This window comes from Eupeodes corollae, chromosome 1 (genome assembly GCF_945859685.1).
Source record: "Eupeodes corollae chromosome 1, idEupCoro1.1, whole genome shotgun sequence".
In the NCBI taxonomy this organism is placed as follows: domain Eukaryota; kingdom Metazoa; phylum Arthropoda; class Insecta; order Diptera; family Syrphidae; genus Eupeodes; species Eupeodes corollae.
In genome coordinates this window covers 76,836,029-76,855,677 of record NC_079147.1, presented here as the reverse complement: position 1 = coordinate 76,855,677, position 19,649 = coordinate 76,836,029, and the positions used below count along the sequence as shown (strand labels likewise).

The 19,649-nt window shown below is 34.7% G+C and overlaps 1 protein-coding gene across 2 annotated transcripts in view; it reads right to left on the bottom strand.

Moving 5' to 3' along the window:
* Positions 1 to 8,247: 8,247 nt before the first annotated feature.
* The window catches only part of LOC129940447 (protein Skeletor, isoforms B/C), a 169,096-nt gene continuing 157,694 nt past the window's right edge, over positions 8,248 to 19,649 (bottom strand). For both annotated transcript variants that reach the window (XM_056048793.1, XM_056048794.1), the window contains 6 exons: positions 15,665 to 15,989; positions 15,381 to 15,595; positions 15,048 to 15,319; positions 14,854 to 14,984; positions 14,072 to 14,235; positions 8,248 to 8,661 (listed from right to left, as the gene is read on the bottom strand). In XM_056048793.1, the coding sequence (XP_055904768.1) occupies positions 8,500 to 8,661; positions 14,072 to 14,235; positions 14,854 to 14,984; positions 15,048 to 15,319; positions 15,381 to 15,595; positions 15,665 to 15,989 (1,269 nt within the window). In that variant the 3' untranslated portion in view covers positions 8,248 to 8,499. The remainder of the gene's footprint in view (positions 8,662 to 14,071; positions 14,236 to 14,853; positions 14,985 to 15,047; positions 15,320 to 15,380; positions 15,596 to 15,664; positions 15,990 to 19,649) is intronic.

Below are 19,649 nucleotides of genomic sequence, written 5' to 3'. Positions count from 1 at the left end.
GGTCCAAAATTCTATACCTTTTCTTTCGTTTTGCTTACAAGGAAAAATTGATAATTGCCTTTTTATTAAAAAACAAGCATCCAAACATGTCCTAAAATCAAATACGCTTAAACGGACCTATTCATTTGAATACCCAACTGTTGAATTGACCATTCCATCCTCTTCTTTTTTAAGAATAATTGTACAGATGTCTATGGATTTAGCAAGTTGTTGAAAGTTAAAGTAGCCATTCCGTGATTTTAACCGTAGCAAATTTAAAAGAGACATGTCAAAATCTTAAAAATGTAGGTTAATCATCTTTTAAGCTTTGTTAATTGCTAAAAATGGCTTTAACATTTTGCTAAAGCGTTTAAATTGTTCGCTATTTTGTTTTGTATGCAATGGATTTCTTTTGTTATTCTTATACTTCTAAGATTTGATGCAATTGTATATGAAACTTTTTTCGTTAAATTCTTAATATTATTTTATTTTGTAAATCAAAAACGAGAACCACAGTGCACAATTCCGGTGCAATAAGTGACAAATGTCAATGGGAAGGTTCAGACAACATTAGGGACTTCATTTGCAGTCAACTTCATTCAATGAACGTACATTTTGACAAAGACAACTAGTTAGTTTTTCAACTGTCATAAACTTACAGCTTGGAACTTTATTTCACTAAACTCTACCTTCAATTCATTGTACAAAAATTATCAAAAACAGTATTATCCACAAAACACTCCTTAGGTGAGCTAGAAATTCATCACGATTTGTATTTTGTATTGTAGAGAAATATGTAATTGACAAGGAACACTTTTACACAAAACATTAAATGAAATTGTGCAGAAAATAAATAATTAATGGTGTAATAAAGTTCAGCTTTCAGTTGTATTAAAAATCATCATCAATTGTCATTGTGACATAAAATTCACTTGGCTTGATAGGTAGGGAGATTTTTCTTGACTAACTTTTCAGTCAACTTTCCAATGAAGTTGCTTTAATTGGAAGGCAATTTTTTGGCAGCTGGCCAATCAGATACTAGAAACTTGCCTTACTTTCAAGTCCCTTATGTCGCCTGAACATGCTTAATGTGCCTTGTCAGAATCTGAACAGTTATTTTTCCCATATGAGAACCAGAATCAGGAGAAAAAGAAGTGGATACAATGGCTGCGTTCAATCTAGGACCGATAGGGTATCCACATAAACAACCGGACCAAAACAGCTGAATTGTCAAAAATTGAATCCAAAGATACCCAAGAATTTCTGGTATATGTTAATATCTGAGAGAACAGGTCATTCATTTATGGTTGAATTTAAATTAACCCGACAACTTATTTGTATGTTTTTCGGTAAAAATTCAGCGAATAATTAAAATTATACATTGAAACTGTTCTTTTACAATAATTTTGTTCCTCGAAATTTAAATGTTTGTTTTCTTCTTGTGAAGATCTTAAAGTTATATTTACATAAATATGTATCCAACTCGTTCAATAACAATAAGTTATATAAAAATCCCCATATCCAGGATAACATAATAACTCCAAATTGAACGCATCCAATGTGTCCGAATCAAAGACACTCCATACGAAGACCGGACTCCTATCTGTCATTCTGGTTTGCCTACAAGCTATAATGTCGATTTACAAGCACACAACCAAAGCAAATATCTACAGTGACCCCCACGACTAAAATTATCGCTATCGCAGTGCAATTTCTCTAAGAAAATGTGTAGGGGGTGTTAAAATAAAACATCATGTTTTATTATAAGGAAACTCATATATATTTTAAATAAACAAAAACAACATTTTAAATAACTATTCAAAAAACTAAAACAACTCCATAATTTCATGTCTCACAAATAATCGGACACATTGAATTAAGTATTTTGTGGCTTATCTTTTTGATTTGATTACCGCCTCAAGGCGTCGAGGCATGTAAGAAACCAGTTTTGAACAAACTTCAGGTTGTAATTTTGTCCTGAATATTTCGAAAATTCTTTTTACAGCCTTGACGTCCCAATTTATCCCAAATATGGTCAGTAGCATCAAGGTCAGGGGATTGTGAAGGTGCTTTAAGCACTTTGGGACAATTATACAGCAACCACGACTATGCTGTGTAAGATATATGCTTGGGGTCGCTATCCTGGTAGAAGATGAAATTGTCTCTTATTCCTAGCTTACTGACACTTGGCACCAAATGTTGATGTTGATGCCGAACAAGCAGCTTTTCTTCGTACATATCCAACTTTTTCCCTTGTCCTTTCCTGCTAACAAAAAGGATCCTAACTTCATTTTTGAAACGCAAATCATGTCTTGAATCGTTGGATAATTTTGGCTATGTCTCGAACTGATTTTCCGTCCTGACTATGCGTTTTAACCAATTTTCGTATTTCAACTGACTTCTGTTTACCTTTCGGGCCATTTTAAGGTTTAACGGGAAACTGTTAAAAAACATACTGGATATGAATCGCAATAGACTATTTCCTAAAGCCTATCATAATTTTACGGGAAAGGTACTGTTACTGAGCACTCTACAGTGCATCAGTAGCAAGTGTCCGATTATGTGTGGGAGGCGGGAAATTAGAGTTGTGTTAGTTTTTAGGCTACATTGTTTTGTTTATTAATTCTAAATAAGATTTTATTAATAAAAAATAAACTTAAGAGTTTCTATTCAATAAATCAGAGGTACATTTCTACACGCTCCATACATTTATTTAGATAAATTGCACCGTTCAAATTTTTCTTTTCTGTGTCCGATTAGTCGTGGGGTTACTGTATATACCGCACACTTTCATAGCTGATATCAAATTAAGGATGAACCTAGAACTAATTGCAATACACGCTGTATCAAGCGCGGATTTCAAAATATGGTATTTTTTTCAAAATGGCGTCCCATTATTCTACTTTATAGTGTTAAAGTTTTTCAAAAATACACTGAACAAAATTTTGTATTTTTATATTTTTTTTTATTTTGATTGGTTTTATATTTGGCATAAGCCAAACAAATAATAATACCTAATTTTAATCATCATTCATGTCCACTTGAATGGAATTGCAGCAGCTTAATCCCTGACAATCTGTGCATGCATCTGTGCACATCATTAACTGTCTTCTGCATGTAAACTGCAGAGTTGCACATTTAGTTTTGATGCAGCCACATTTCACATATTTTAATAGATAATCTGATACCGGTGCTTCCATCCTTCCATTGAAATCCCCACTGTAGTGGATCTAGATAAATACTCATCCACTGCTGAACTTGGTGATGAATTCTGAATGATTGAAATTTGCAGGTATCCTCTGTTGGAGGCAAGACCTCCGGTTTAACATGTATTGTTGATTTTTTTGCCTTGGAAGTGAAAGTACGAAGCCTCATATCATGTAGTGTGTTTTGCCCTGTTTTTCCTCCAAACAAAGTTATAATGGCATTAAGACCAGCAATTTCCATTTCTTCTATTGATTTCTGTGATGTTTGGAATATTGCAGCACTGTCTTTGAAACTGTCTGATTTTTAAAGCAATTTTATGGAATCACTTTTGCCTATTCCAAATGGTTTAGAGGTAGTATCACATCCTAATACACCATGAGGAAATAAGATGTTAGAACAGACGTCATCGTCCAAAAATGGCTGTAGGATGATTTTTGGACGACTCTTTAGACTCCTTAACGATCATGACGTCTGCGTCATGTTTTGTTTTACATCCAGCTTCTTGTAACTTTTCCGATAACAGAACAATGAAGGCTTCTTTGTTTTCATTATTAATCAAAAATATTTCTTTCTGGATGGCAATACGGGTAGAAGTTGAGATATTTACTTTAGGTCCTACAATACCTGGGTGTCTTTTAAGCTGGGCCCCTGATTTTGTGGAGAATGTATCACCATATCCATCAAATACTATTATTGCCTTGTCATACTGCACAAAGAATTTCATGAAAGGTCTGATTATGACTCCAACGGCCAACCACCATCAATGATATAATTTATATCTCTGGGAATGCTAGAAACTTCTGATACTTGCTCGTTGATATAATTAGCAAGCTGTCACTTCCCGGATTCCCTCATAAGGCCGTGCTTATCACAAAAACTAGCTGGGTATGAGCAAAGCTTATAACAAAATACCTCCTGTGAGTTCACGCCATTGTACAGATTGAACTGATTTTATTGGCTTCACTTGTTTGCTCTTTCAGAAATTGAACTCAGAGGCTCTTTTGTCTGTCATCACATCAAGTATTAGTATTCCGATTTCTTTGGCACGTTCAGGATTAAAATCATTGCTATAATTAACTCCCGTGACAAAAACGTTGAGTTGTTCTACATAAGCCAGAACTTTTTGGGTATCGTCTTTATAGCGTGCAATTCTTGAACTTGTCATTGTTTTATGTTGCTCATTCGATGAATGTTTCACTGAAGTAAACTCCTGCATGCATTCATTTAAATGGGCGCAAATAGGACACTACATAACCCAAACAAGTTGCTGCTGTTCTGTCATGCCTTTCCCATGTGTCATTCCGCCAAATCCTTTTATGTTTTTCATTAGAACTTGTTTGATTATCAGATCAGTGGAAAGGCCACCCCGAAACCTATTACTCCTTCGGACAACATGATGACCATTCATAAATGCCGTGTGAACATTGGGAGCGTCAAATTCAAGCTCAACCATTCTCTCATAGTGCAGTCGAGCAGAACTTGCATATGAATATGGCCACATGCTGCAAACAAATTTAGCATCTCCCTAACCATTGCCAGATGTAAGTTCCAATTACCTGTTCGTTCAGCTTTTATAAATAGTTTCAGGATTTTTACCATTTCCAAATATTGAAGACAAAGTCGAGGAGTCCTGTAAGGAATAAGCTCGTTTTTGGCCTTCAGCGAACGTTTTGTATCAATTTTTACAACAGTATTGGATGTAACATCTTCAATAGAAAGTTCCCGTTTTAGAAGTAGGGTAAACAATGATTTAGCAACCTGCAAATTGTCGTTATCATCTAGGACTTGTCTTGCTAAAATTGTGCTTAAAACTGATGACACAATCAGATTTCCATGAATTACTCTTGCAATGTCTTTTCCAGAAAGCATGTGTTTTACAGTATTTCCTGCATATATTGTTTCAAATATATCTGGTAAACCTGCTCCATTCATCAAAAAACCGATGCATCCCAGAAAACTCATAATCATGTGCAGTCTTCCTAGTCTCAGAATGACCATCTTAAAGGGACTACCTTGCGGCTCATTGGCAATGATGCTCCGTGCTTTAAGGTAAAGTGGCTGGTTGAACGTTAAAATAGGGATCTGACTGTATTTCTTGGCATGGTCAGAAAAAAAAACAGTGTTGAGAGAATGCACGTCTCGTTTGTTGGATCCATGTCAATCATTGGGAGAAAAATTACAGATGACACACCAGGTTACCTTTATGTACTAATTGGCAAACACCTTGCCATTCTGGAACAGTGTCGCTGAGTAGATTTGAAATGTTTAATAAAATATCCAGGATTGCAGATGGGTCACTGTACAGGATATCCTCTATGGTGTTGTATTTTAATGAACGCATCTGGCTTGTGAATGATATGTTTTGATTGGGATTTGTCTCAACCTTTTCAGTTCTTCAAATGCAACATGACGTTTTTTAATAATAGTTGATAATTATCCAGCTGGAGTCACATCAGCGATAATGCCCATCCCATGAAAAGTACCATGACCATCCATTGTAATAATGTTATGATCAATATTATCAGCTGCGTATTGCATAAACCGAGGTATTGCAGAAGGCTCCAAGGAAACAGGTATGGTGGTTCCTCTTTCTGCCTGCAACTGAACGTTCGAAACGGAGAACTTCTCAATATGAGCTGCAGAATCCCATATGATTTTCTTTATGAATTCAGTTTAAAAAAGTATGTATATAAAAATACAAAAAAAAAAATATAAAACCAATCAAAATAAAAAAAATACAAATGTTTATATGTATCTACATAAAAAAAATATTTTTTACAGTGTATTTCTGAAATTTTTTTCATCGGAACCAATTTTCGATGTAATAGGTTAGGGTATTTTTTGAGCTAGATTAACTCGTCTAAAAGTGTTCAAAAATTATGAAAATAAAAGCAACGAATTTTAAAGCGCTTACCTTACCTTAAATGGACTAGTTAAGTGCATCAATTAGTTTATAAAAGAAAATATATTAAATTTAGTTCAGAATGTGGGGATTATAAAATAAATCGAATCTAAACCTATATAAAGTTTTTTTTGGTCAGAATCATATCTAAGTATGTTTTTCCGTATGAGAACTCTTAGAAGTATATAAATCTTCTTTATTGACAAATAAAAGTGACACAAGTCTATTAAATAAAAAAGCGAACAAAAATCATACAATTAAAAGTAAAATATTTTGCATAAGATATTGTGACAGTTTTGTTTTCTTAGAATTAAAGACAAAGCAAATTAATCTGCCCAACTTTACCCATCTAAATATAAAGGTATCGTTTCGAAATTGTATCTTTCCAATTTAAATATATTTTGAATTGAAAATTTAACATCCAAATACAATATTTTTGTGTTTCAAAAATCAAAATATTTAGTACATAAACATACATTTATTTAGTCTTAATCACGTGCATTATATATTTCTTAAAGTGCTTTCCTAATTTTCAACAAAAAGAAAAGAAATCAAAACTAAATAACTTAAATTTGAAAATATTAATATATTTATTATTGTCTCAATTTCATATCAAGATTATTTTTCTTTCCTGTGTCCGATTTGTCGTGGGGGTCACTGTATATACCGCACACTTTCACAGCTGATATCAACTTTCCACGAATTAACAATAGATTCATGGAAGTGTTCAAAAAGTATGAAAATAAAAACAATGAAATTTAAAGTGATTTGGTATCGTTTCGAAATTGTATCTTTCCCATTTAAATATATTTTGAATTGAAAATTTAACATCCAAATATAATATTTTTGTGTTTCAAAAATCAAAATATTTAGTACATAAACATACATTTATTTATTCTTAATCACGTGCATTATATATTTCTTAAAGTGCTTTCCTAATTTTTAACAAAGAGAAAAGAAATCAAAACTAAATAACTTAAATTTGAAAATATTAATATATTTATTATTGTCTCAATTTCATATCAAGATTATTCTTAAAACTAACTAAATTGAAATTTGATTTTATCTATAATTTTTTTATTGTCTTCTGTCATTCACATTGTGTATATTCATTCATGTAGTTCATTATTTTTAAGTATTGTCCACTTCCTTTAGTAAAAATCTTTGTATATATTACTTTATAAGTTTGTACAGTAATTATATAAAATAATACAACAAATTAAAAATAAAAACATATTGTATTTTTTTCTTTACAAAATAAAAAAAAATTTAAAATTATAGCAGAAATATTTGTTTTTTTTATGGTAAGTAATAAATTTGCATGCAATACAAATTGTTAAACAGTAAAATACATTTAAATATTATTCCTTAAAAATAAAAAATTCAAAATAATATATAATTAATTGAATTTCTTAAATCTAAAGATTTTATATAATATTATAGTAATTTTTAAGTTAATTTTTTTTTATAAAAAAATTTGTAAGTTATTGTTTTTATGTCATTTTGTTAATCTTATTGTCAAATTGATCGTTTTTTAATATTATTATTATTTATAAATATTGTCATACATTTTATTTATCCTTTTTTTTAGTTGCAAAACCAAATTTTGAATTGTACAAGTCAAGAGATTGATTTTTTTAAATATTTCATTTTTTAAATTAAACATCTATTTAACATTAGTTTTTATTTTTCTTGTCAACAAAAAATATATATTTATGTTATAATATATATTTATTTATACCTAAGACTAAATGAAAATTATTATCTAATTATATTAAGTATTTCTTTTGTTTTGTTTTGTTATTTAAGATCCATCCTCACACACTCGCATGCACACACATTTATTTATTAAAAACTCCACCGAACGTTCAAAGATATGTTTTAAGGTGATATAGCCTGGCTAATTGTTTTATGTTTTAATTGTTTATCATCAAATCGAAATTTGAATTAATGAACGATAAATTGAAATGTTGTTAGCTTCTTTGTTAATTTAGTTTAATTTTTGTTTTTATATTTTTGTATTTTTGTATTTGCTAAATCTTAAATTATAATTTATTGAACAAATTTCTATCTAGCTATAGTTTGATTGGATTTTTATTTTATTTTATTTAAATAGCTCCAAGAGAATATTTTTTGTTTTTTTTTTTAAATTTACATCTATTTTTGTTTGTTTTTTGGGATATGATGGTTTCTTTAATTTTTGTTTAATTCCAAAATTGATAATTATTTTTGTTTGTATTTGAAATTTTCTAACTGATATGAATTAATTAATTTGATATGGCTGTCATGCGTGAGTTAAAAAGTTTTATTTTTAAATTTATTTAAATTTTTTTAGATACTAATTTTCGTTCAAAAATTACAAATTTCAATTCGATGGTTGTTTGGTTTTTTATTTTGAATTTGAATGACTATCAGGCGGGCCTAATGGCTAAAAAGATATTTATCGCAGCCAGGCTAAGAAGTGTTGAAAGAATTAGAGAACCTAATGTCGATGGAGTGTTTAGAGTGTGTGCAGTTGAATAGCCTGCATCGACGACGTTTATCTTCCATCCAAGGTTATTGTGGGTAAAGCACTAAAAAAGTTCGGGAAAAGATGAAAAAAGGTTAATTGTAGTCTATTTATTTTATTATTGAGATATTAAAGTTAAATTCAAGATTAAATAAAATAAATAAATTAGGTGGCGCAACAGTCCATGAAGAACCAGGGCCTAGTGACTTACAACTCTCAACCATTCCTGTGTGCGAGTAATGGCAGGGATGGAGGGGACCTACAGTTTATATGCCGAATCTGACACGACAAGAGTTACTCTTGGAGAAATTGTCAATTCCTCGCCAGAGGCAGTACCCGTGAAAAAAAAAATGTAGGTGGCAAAGGCAGGGATCGAACCCAAAACCTTTTGCATGACAGCTGAAAATCCCGTATCTTATAATTCCGTTTGTGTCTATCCCGGTTTGGCAACATTAATTTCATTTTATGGGATTTTCCATGGGTTAAATAAATCAATTTATTTTTCATCTAGTTCTGTCAAAAAAACAAGTTTCTCCTGATTTTTTTATATTAACAAGCACTCTAGGGGTTACTAATAAACTTAATATATCTAAGGCACACTGCAAGCTTTAGGAAAATAGGGAAGGTGAACTTAAAGTTTGGTGCTTCGCAACTAAGGTATTTTTTACGTGGCCAGGATGCCACCCCGACGGTACAACCCACAACCTGGAGGGCCAGATCCTTAGTATAACTCCAAGGACGGGGAGCCTAACGCCTGGGCTCCGAATTTGTCGAAGAAGCCCTATAAGGCGTTCACTAACCTTACTGGAACTGTAGACGCAACCGTTGATTCCATCTCGAGAATTCGTCCGCTGATGAGTTGACTTAGTGGAAACACCTCTCCCCCCTCTCTCGTTTGCTGCCACCAAGAACTGTCCACTGGGGTTAGAACCCAATCTCCAGTTGAAGTACTAGGCACCCAATGTTCACCGCGGGGAGGTGAGAGTAGGAGTTGATCGACGTTAGACGGTTCCAATCGCAAGAGATTGCCATGTCCTTTTCCGATCGAGTCTCTAATAATTTCTTAAGGAGTGCTATGCTGCCTGTATTAAGCTTTGAAAACCAGTGGCAAATTTGCCTTGCCGCGATGATGCCTCTGAAGTGCCAGGTTTCACAAGGTCACAACAGCGAAAACCCTGGTTTGACGACGAATGCCGGCTAGCGCACGTAGCGAAACAACAGGCATACAAAACGGCGCTGTACAGAAGGACCAGAGGTGCTCTCAAGCTCTACGAGCACAAGGGGAGAGAGAAACACCGGCTACTTAGATGGAAAAAAGAGAGCATGAGAAGCGCGCAATCGAATAGATAGGGGGATGTCACAACAGGAATGAGGTTCGTAAGTTTTACCAAAAGGTAAAAAAAACCTCCCAAATTGTACAAGCCACGAACCGATGCCTGTTAGGACGATCAGGGCAACATCGTTGTAGAACCGCAGTCTATGTTGAAAATATGGAAAAACCACTTCTCCAAATTATATTACGGCGATGACGAACCTAATTCCGCTGTTAGGGAGATAGAACCATTCAACCTAGGCGGAGCAGATCAACAATTTCTCCTACCAGACTTAGAAACTGAGATCAAACAAAGCTGCTGGAGCTGACGGCATCGCTTCAGAACTATTTAAAGCAGCAGGCGATGACTTGGTAGGGAGCAGGCACCAACTCATCTGCAAAATATGGTGCATGCACGATGAGTGGAATCTCAGCATACTTTGTCCGATACATAAAAAAGGAGACCCTCTAAATTGAACTACAGAGGCATCAGTCTCCTCAACATTGCAGATAAGATCCTCTCTGCCGTATTATATGAACTTTTGAAGCTGAAGCCGTTCGTCAACAACCTGATTGGTCTTTATCAGTGTGGCTTCAGACCTGGAAAGTCCACTATCGACCTAATATTCACATTACGGTAGATCTTGGAAAAAACCCAGGAACTTCAAATCGATACCCACCATCCCTTTATCGATTTTAAAGCCGCGTATGACAGCATCTATAGGGAAGAGCTCTACAGAGCAATGTCTAGTTTTAGCATCCCTGTCAAACTAATCTGTTTGTGCAGAATGACGATGGAGAATGCACGCTGCTCTATCAAGGTCGGAAAAGATCTTACCGATGCATTTGATGTCAAAAAAGGTTTTAGACAAGGCGATGCACTGTCATGCGACTTCTTCAACATCGTTCTGGAAAGAATTGTGCAAAACTCAACCGTCAACACTAGAGGCACAATCTTCCAAAGATCCATCCAATTACTCGGATACGCAGATGATATTGACATAATTGGAAGATCAAAGCGTGATGTCAGTGGAGCGTTTTTGAGCATTGCGACGGAAGCGAAGAAGATGGGTTTAGTGGTCAATGAGGGCAAGACCAAGTATATGCTGTCATCCAAAAAGGACATTGAACAACGACGTGTTGGAAAAAACGTCACCATGGACAGCTATTACTTTGAGGTAGTTGATGACTCTGTCTACCTAGGCACCGCTATAAACACAGACAACGGCTTCGAGAGAAAAATTCTTCGGGTGGTTATTGGTCCCGTACGCATAGATGTAGAATGTAGGAGAAGATATAACGACGAACTGTACGGGTTGTACAGGACACTGACCTAGTTAGCAGAATTAAAGTCCAACGGCTTAGGTGGCTGGGTCATGTAGAGCGAATGGACATCAACGCTCCAGCCCAGAAGGTCTTTGAATAAAATCTAGAGGGACGGCGCATTAGAGGAAGACCGTGACTCAGGCCACCTGAGCACTCAGGTGCGTGGAGACAGTTGAAAAAGTGTCAATAAGTTTTAATTGTTGGACCAATCCAATATTACATTGGGGTCAGAAGTGTGATTAAAACTTATTGAGAATAAGAACAGTGAGCAGTGATTGAACTATTTTGTGTGAAGTTTAAAATCAAAAAAAAATTAATAAAGTTTTGAAAGACTTAACTGTCTCTGAGGCCGAACTAAGCAAACGCGGCTTAAAAAATCAAAACCATCACAAATGAACTAGAAAAAGTGCAAAAGATGAAAGCTCGAGAACCTTCTGGTGAGTGCTCAAGGAAGAGAGAAGCTTTGATGCTCAGATTTCGTGGTCAATCTACAAAAAACAGTTTGACGAAGCAGCGTTAAGAAACGGCTGGGACGATCACGAAAAATACACTGCTCTTACGCTTGCTTTAAGAGAATCTGCTGCTGAACTGCTACAAAACATCCCAGCACAGAAGAGTGGTGACTTCACAGTTCTGGTAAACGCAATCGAACTCAAACAGTGGTTTGGGGATAGCCACATGACAGAAGTCTTCCGAGTTCAGCTTAACAATAGGACAGAGAAAAGAGGTGAAACTCTGTTGCAGCTTTAGGCAGATATCGAGTGATTGGTTCACCTGGCATATCCAACAGCTGGTAACAAGATAATAAATCAACTTGCTGTTGAACTTTGTGAAAGCTGTGGGCGATATGAATCTCCAAAGGGCTATCCGAACTGCCAGAAAGCAAACACTTCAAGAAGCATTGGCTTTTGCTTTGACGATGGAAGCTGCAGAACAAGCTTCCCAAAATGTGCATCGCGTAAGAAAATTAGAAGTCCAATAATACTCTTGTCAGAAAGCTACTATGGAAAGGAGTCAGCGAGGTACACCAGTACGATGCTGGAACTGCAATAAGACTAGGCATCTACAGCGATAGTGCAGACTACTGCGAAGAGAAACCTCATGTCAACACTGTGGAAACTGAAGTAATTCAACTGGTCAAAGTAACACCAACAACGTTGCTTCGGAAGTTGTTTCCCACCCGGGAAAACGAATAAGAACCAACATTAGAGGGCAAAAGCTGGAACGACTTCCAGGTTTATCAAACGAAACATGACAACAAGAGCAGACCATATAAGCAAGACTGTAAGTATTGTCCAACGAACCAGGGACGATCCCATTTATGGCTGGAGCAACGACGAGTTGGGGAAGGCTCAACAAGAAGACTCAGATATTGAACCCATCCTCGCTTGGAAGGAACACCAGAAAAAACCGACTCTGAAGGCATATTGGGGACAGTTGGACTCGTTTCATGTCCAAGAGGGTGTCCTTCGACTTAAATGGGAATCAGCAGATGGAAAGTCTTATGAAGGTTATGGACGCTCTGCGAGAGATGAATAGTGGAGTTTCGGGAGGCCTTCTAGGAGTAAGCAAGACGCTAGAAAAGATTCGACAACGATCTTACTGGCTACATGCAAGGGAAGATGTCGAGAAGTGGTGCCGAAAATGCGATACCTGTGCTGCCACCAAAGGCCAGAACAAAAAGAACCCGAGCCAAATGCAGCAGTATAATGGCGGAGCACCCTTCGAAATGATTGCAGTAGACGTAGACGGTCCATTGGCCTGAAGCATACGCCATTTCAAATCAAGAAGCCAAAACAGACCAAATTGTCTTAAACTGGGTGAGCAGATTCGGCGTTCCATTAGAACTGCATTCCGACCAGGAAAGGAATTTTGAATCAAACATATTTCAGGAATTTTGCGGGCTTCTTCACATCAAGAACACAAGAACAACACTACTCCACCCACAATTTTATGGCATGGTGTGACGTTTCTATTCCTCGGGGAAAAATAAATTGATTCATTTCTGATTTAAGATCAAATCTACAAATCTGGATTTTTCGCAGATTTACACCTCTTGCACTAATACTAATACAATTTGAAAAAATTAACTGACATTTTGACAGCTCTACCACACGAAAACGAAGTTAGAATAACACTAGCTCCGTTTCGTTCAGTTAATTTTTAATTTTTTCACGCAGTAATTTCACAAACTTAAGTAAATTTTCGTTGGGTTTTTGACATAAGCTTATGTCTGCTTATGCCTATTATTGTTGGGCCTTAATTCATATTTCAGTACCTTTTTTGCAACAGAGCTTTATAGATGAATCACGAACACGCTTCAGCTTCGGCTTCACCTGACGTTTACGAGTTCAGCTATAGGAGTTCAATGCATGCTACACAGTGGAGCTTCCACATCACGTTTTGTTGGACAATCGTAAGGAAAAGAACGTAATGTAACGTAATGTGACTCCAAACGGAAGCTTTAGTTCAATTATCTGAACATTTGCTTTGTCTGACAGCGCAACAGCTGTAAAAAAAATGTCAACAAACAAAACATTTTTGGAGGGATGAAATAATAGAAATGTCATCAAAGCAACCTCCAAACAGGTCTACCGTAACGCAGACGAAGCCGAAGCTGAAGCGTGTTTGTGATTCAGCCATTAGAGATCCTATTTTAGGGTCTCTTTCATTCTAGAAGTGCGATATCTAGGACAACAAAAATACAGATTTTTCAACAATTACATGATCTGCTGCAAACCAAAAAGGAAAAACGACATTACAAGTTTACCTGACACATTACTTCTTTGAGCTCCCATAATAATTTCGACTTTTATAGAAAAAAAATAATATTTACCTGATAGTAGAGTAAATCTGGGGCATCGGCTGGAACTGTCCAATTGAGGTAGCCAGGTTCTCCTTCTTCACACTCAAGAACAAGTGTTTTCATATATTCTTCAAATGTTTCGATTTCGGCGGATTTATCTACAGTCTGATGTTGCCATTCACAATAACGGCCAGCTAAAGGAAAAACCAAACAAGTTATTTTTTTAATGGAAAATATTTTTGTTTTTACGTCAATACTGACTTCGAGATATAGCTCTGAAAATTCGATTTCACATGGGAACAACAAGGTTTCAAAATGACTTTAATAACATTTTATTGTGCAATATAAGACGACGTTCCCATTAGACTCTTTTGAGGCGGTTAATTTTTGGTTCACGTTTACACTAAGTGAAACGTCAAAATGGAACGCCTTAAAAATGTCTAGTGTAAACACCGGCTAATGGTACATATAATATAAAGACAGGTACGTTTATTTGGGAAGCTTTGTTGTTAAAGTTTGAAATCCAAAAAGTCACTTGTTAGACACGTCAAATAATTGTTTTATGCATTTTCTCAACTTTACTATTTGCTGAAGACGAAAGTTTAACCGTCATTGTTTCCCGTTTCCATAAAACCTGTAAAGTCGCCGTAAAAATGCGTTCGGAAACATCATGTAATTCAGTAATGACGCAAATGACGTTCATAAAATAGCAAAATGCTTCGGAAAAACGTATGTACTGTCAGAATAAGATTTGATGTACATTTTTTTGCAGCAGTCGAAAAAATACATAACACATTTGAAACTATACAAACCTGCTGTTGGTATAGGATTTCCATCATCATCAAACTCAACACCAGCGTAAGGATTCTGTTGACGCAATTCGATTCCAGTCTTCTGTCCGATTCCACCTTCCGGGGAATCAGTTATATAAAATGGATGATATCTGTCAAAGAAATATAGTCATAATCTAGAAAAAGTCATCTATCAAAGATATCTATATACAAACCTTGCAGGATTAGCTGGATCATCACCACCTTCCACATAAAATGTGTAAGTTTTGCCCCTCTCCACAGTGATCTCGGGAATAAGCAAATCATTCAAATACCATGCAATGCCCCATGATGGATTACCAGTGATGGGAGAATATCCACGTTTGCCACCTGTCGGACCGATTCTAGCACTAAACGTACTTTCATTTTCGATTTTTCTTGTAGGCCATGGAGTTGGACCGGTTTCATCCTTCACTTGATGCAGTGATGTCTTGCACGAATGATCGTTCTTAAATTACAGAAAAAAAAATCAGATTGATTTAAAAGGTTTTTCCATTCGTCAAACTCACTCTAGACGCAAAATTAATTCGGATGTCTTCAACATTGTGATCAGTTCCGGTATGTGAGTGTGCATTGGCCTCCTTGCGGTTATTCAATGTACCAATAGCAGCAATCACTGACACCTCGCGGTCGGTAGGAATGGCTAAATCATTTATTGGCTCATTTGTTTGCAAAAGTCGTTTATATCGAATGCTTGTCACACCGTTCTTACGATCTCCGCTTACTATAAATTTGAAGATAATTAATATTTTCTATCCACTGATTTTGTTAAGTATAAGAAAATCAAACTTACAAACAACAACATCGTTTCTACCACCGATTCTTTCATCAGGACACGCCCCATGTTGTCCATCACATTGCGATAAATCTGACAGATAGTAATCTTCAGCCCGGAAGACCCGTGCATTGGTATCATAAAATGCAACTACAACATCGCCCATGGACATTTGGGCGCGACCATTTGCTCCGGATAGACCAAAAGCCATATATTGATCTTCTCGAATTCGCCCAAACAGTTCGACTTGAAGATAATCACCTTGAAGTTCCCATTTGACTTGCAGTTTATTTGGGAGAATTTCTCGGCAATTTGCATAAGTGACTTTAGGTGTAGTTGTTGTCTATAAGAGAAATTTTTATTAAAACAATTAATATTTCTATTAATGAATATCGTAATCCAAACAACATACAATTTGTTTAAATGGTTATTTTTCTCAACTTAATTATTTTTTAAATTTATATACCTTTTTGTGTGGGTTTTTGAAGTCTCTTGCAAGGAATAAATGAGACCAAAACGAATTATAATGCAAACTTAACGTTACTCAATCACAAATGAATGAATCGCAGGGATTATTTCTACTTCAACTAAAAGTTAATTATGGTTGGTATAAAGCTAGGCCCCTTAAGTCCTCAAAGGCTACTCATTATGTGGTTTTGTCATTATATCTCACTCTCACCCATTATAAAAAAAAATATAAGATGTTTGCCTCACACTTTTTAAACATGATATAAAAGCGCAATTAAATTATGAAACGTCAAAATGATTCGCCTTAAAAGAATTAATTGTGAACAGTGCCTCGAAAACAAGAACTGAAACGTCATTAAATTGACAGATTGTCAGAAATAAATTTTGTCTAAAGTCAACTCGGGCAGGGTTGAAAGTTGAACGTTTTTAAGGTTTAAGTCATTTCTCAAATGTGTATCTAATAGAAAAAGATTTTAACTGACCAATATTACGCACGTAGTTCTTTTTCCTGTTTTGCAATTTTACCAACAAAACCTTATTTATAAACATTAAAACTGTGTAACTTATCCTTGCAATCGATTGCCAGAGAGTGTACTCGTAACTCAAATTAAAAATTATTATTTGCTGAATTTACGACCCATTTAATGTCAGACATAAACATTTGTATCAGTAAAAGTTCTGACAGCGAAGAAATTGGCGGAAGATTTTTTAAGTATCATAAATTTTTGTATTAACATAAATTTTATGAAATGAAATAACCATGTAAGTCTTGTGTTTACACCCTTAAACAATCTACCAATCTCTTTAATGGCTGAAACACAAACAGTCTTTAGATTCAGCTTCTCCTGACATTTACGAGTTCAGCCATAGGAATTCAATGCATGCTAGCACAATAAAGCTTCTACCTTACGTTTCATTTGATAATCGTAAGGAAATAACGTAATGTGACTTTAAACTGAAGCTCTAGTTCAAAATTGCTGAACATTTGCTTTGTCTGACATCTCAACAGCTGTAAACAAGTCAACAAACAAAATACATTTGCTGTTGGAGGGATTCCCATTGGATATTATAGTATAGCTACTTCCGCGATAAATTAATTTTTTTCGATTTAAAAACTCATATTTTTTATATTGAGAAAAATAACAGCTGCTGATGATAGAAGTACTAATTTAGAAATGTCATATTGGAATTGTCATTCAAAGCAACCTCGAAGCAGGACCAACTTAACGCAGACGAAGCCAAAGCTGGAGCGTTTTTGGGTTTCAGCCATTACTTGCCTAGCAACAGTTCAAGACCTGCTCAATGTGTCAACTTAAGCTAAGTATATGTACACTATTAGAAGATCTTCCAATATTGCCAATTTTCATCAAAATCATCTGTCCAAAGTGACAAACAAAAATTGGCAATCAATCGTGGACGAATTTCCACTAACTGGATATTGGAGAATGTTTCTGCCAACAACATTATCTAATTTTGAATTTGAAAGTTTTTGAGCAGGAAACAATAACAAAGGCTTACAGGATTTGAATAAATTTAAAAACTACGAAAATGGAAAGAAATAAGAAAGCTTTGACTGGCAAAAGAAAAAGTTGATAAGTATTGATAGCATGAACAAACATTGCAGACAGTTGTCATTGCCTCCTTCATTTCAGTTTCATTTTTGCACTTTTTTAAAAGTTCATATTTTCTGTCATCTGTCAATAAAACTATCTTCTTATAGGTCTACAAAGTTTTTGTTTTATAAAGACTTCCAATCGTTTAAACAGACAACTTTTATTTGGAGGACAAAAAGCTGTCGGCGATTGTCAGTCGATTTTTTACCAAAAAAATTATAAAATATGTGGATAAAATCAACCAAACGTATAAACGATCCTCTTTTACTTGAAAGAAATTTAGCAATTGCCACCTAATTGGATGCTATTGAAAGGCCTTTGACAGTTCGACTTATATTCCAATCGTGTAAACGTAGCTTTAGTTGTGGCTTGCTTATCACAAATTTATTATTTAACTATGTTTGTAAGAAAATCAAAAAGCATAAATATCTACCCACATACAATTTCATAATTCAACAGTGTTGCCATGATTAAAATTTTATGAGTATATTAAAGACTTTTGTTAAGTTTCACATTCCAAAAGCCGGAATATGTGGATCGCATAACGAACAACGAATATAAAATTAGGTCTATAAAAGAGCTAGGTGATAGCCAAGGAGTCTAAGAAAAGAGATTCGGAAACCAAACGGAACCCTCAGGCACACCACTTCCTATTTTTTTTAACTACGAAAATGGAAAGAAATAAGAACGCTCGGACAAAATTAAAAGGTAAAAAGTATTGGTCGCATAACAAACTTTGCAGACAGTTGTCATTGCCTGCTTCAGTACTGTTTCATTTGTTATATTTTTTTAAATGTTTTCATTTCTAAAATAAATATTCATATTTTCTGTCATCTGTCAATAAAACTGTCTTCTTATATGTCTCACACAATTTATATTTGGAAGACAAAAAGTTGTCGGCAATTGTCAGTCGATTTTCTACCAAAAAATTTTCAAAAATGTGGATAAACTCAATCAAACATATAAACTGTCATCTTTTACTTGAAAGAAATTTGGCAGTTGTCACCTAATTGGATGCTATTGAAATACCTTTGACAGTTCGACTAATATTTCAATCGTGTGAACGTAGCTTTAGTTTTAGCTTTCTTATCACAAATTTATTATTTAACCATGCTTTGTAAGAAAAACAGTGTTGCCTTGATCCAAATTTAAGGAGCATATTAAAGACTACGGTTAAGTTTAAGATTTCAAAAGCCGGAATATGTGGATCTAATAACGAATAACAAATACGAAATCGAGCTATAAAAGAGTAAGGTGAGCCAAGGAATATAAGAAAAAAGATTAGGAAACCAAACTGAACCCTCAGGCATACCATTTACTATTTGTTTAAAAATTCTTTTCAAGCATATTTATAAAGATAAACTCTTAATAGTAATTTGTATTGAACGGTCCAGAAGGTAATTTTTAAACCAAAGTAAGAAGGTTTCTTAGGAATGAGAATGTACGCTGTTTTTTTTTTATATTTTGGAATGTTTCTTTTGTTTCTGCCGTTGCCGAAACTTAGCATAAACATTTTTGAACCCCTCTATTCCTTTAATTACTTGAACAGATACATAAATGGTTTAAAATTGTAAGTCACTAGGTCCTAGGGTGGAATCGGCTAATCAAACTGAGAACCACCAGGCTTTCCGTCTGTGTAAAATGATTAAACTCAATTCAATTTGATGTATTGTATTCCGATTAGAACTGTCAAACTTTATCATTGTCATTTTGACATTTTAAAGTGGTTTCTATGAAATAAGAGTATTAAATTGGTTGTTCTTAAATAACATTCTACCTTTTCTTGTTTTTTTCCGAACGTCAAAAACTTTGTCGATCGCAAAAATGTTTGTTTTTACAAAAAAAAGGTAGAAATTTTTTCAGTCGTTTGTGTAAGCGTCTGGTAGCTCTATTTAGAAATAACATATTTGTTAGAAAGTGAC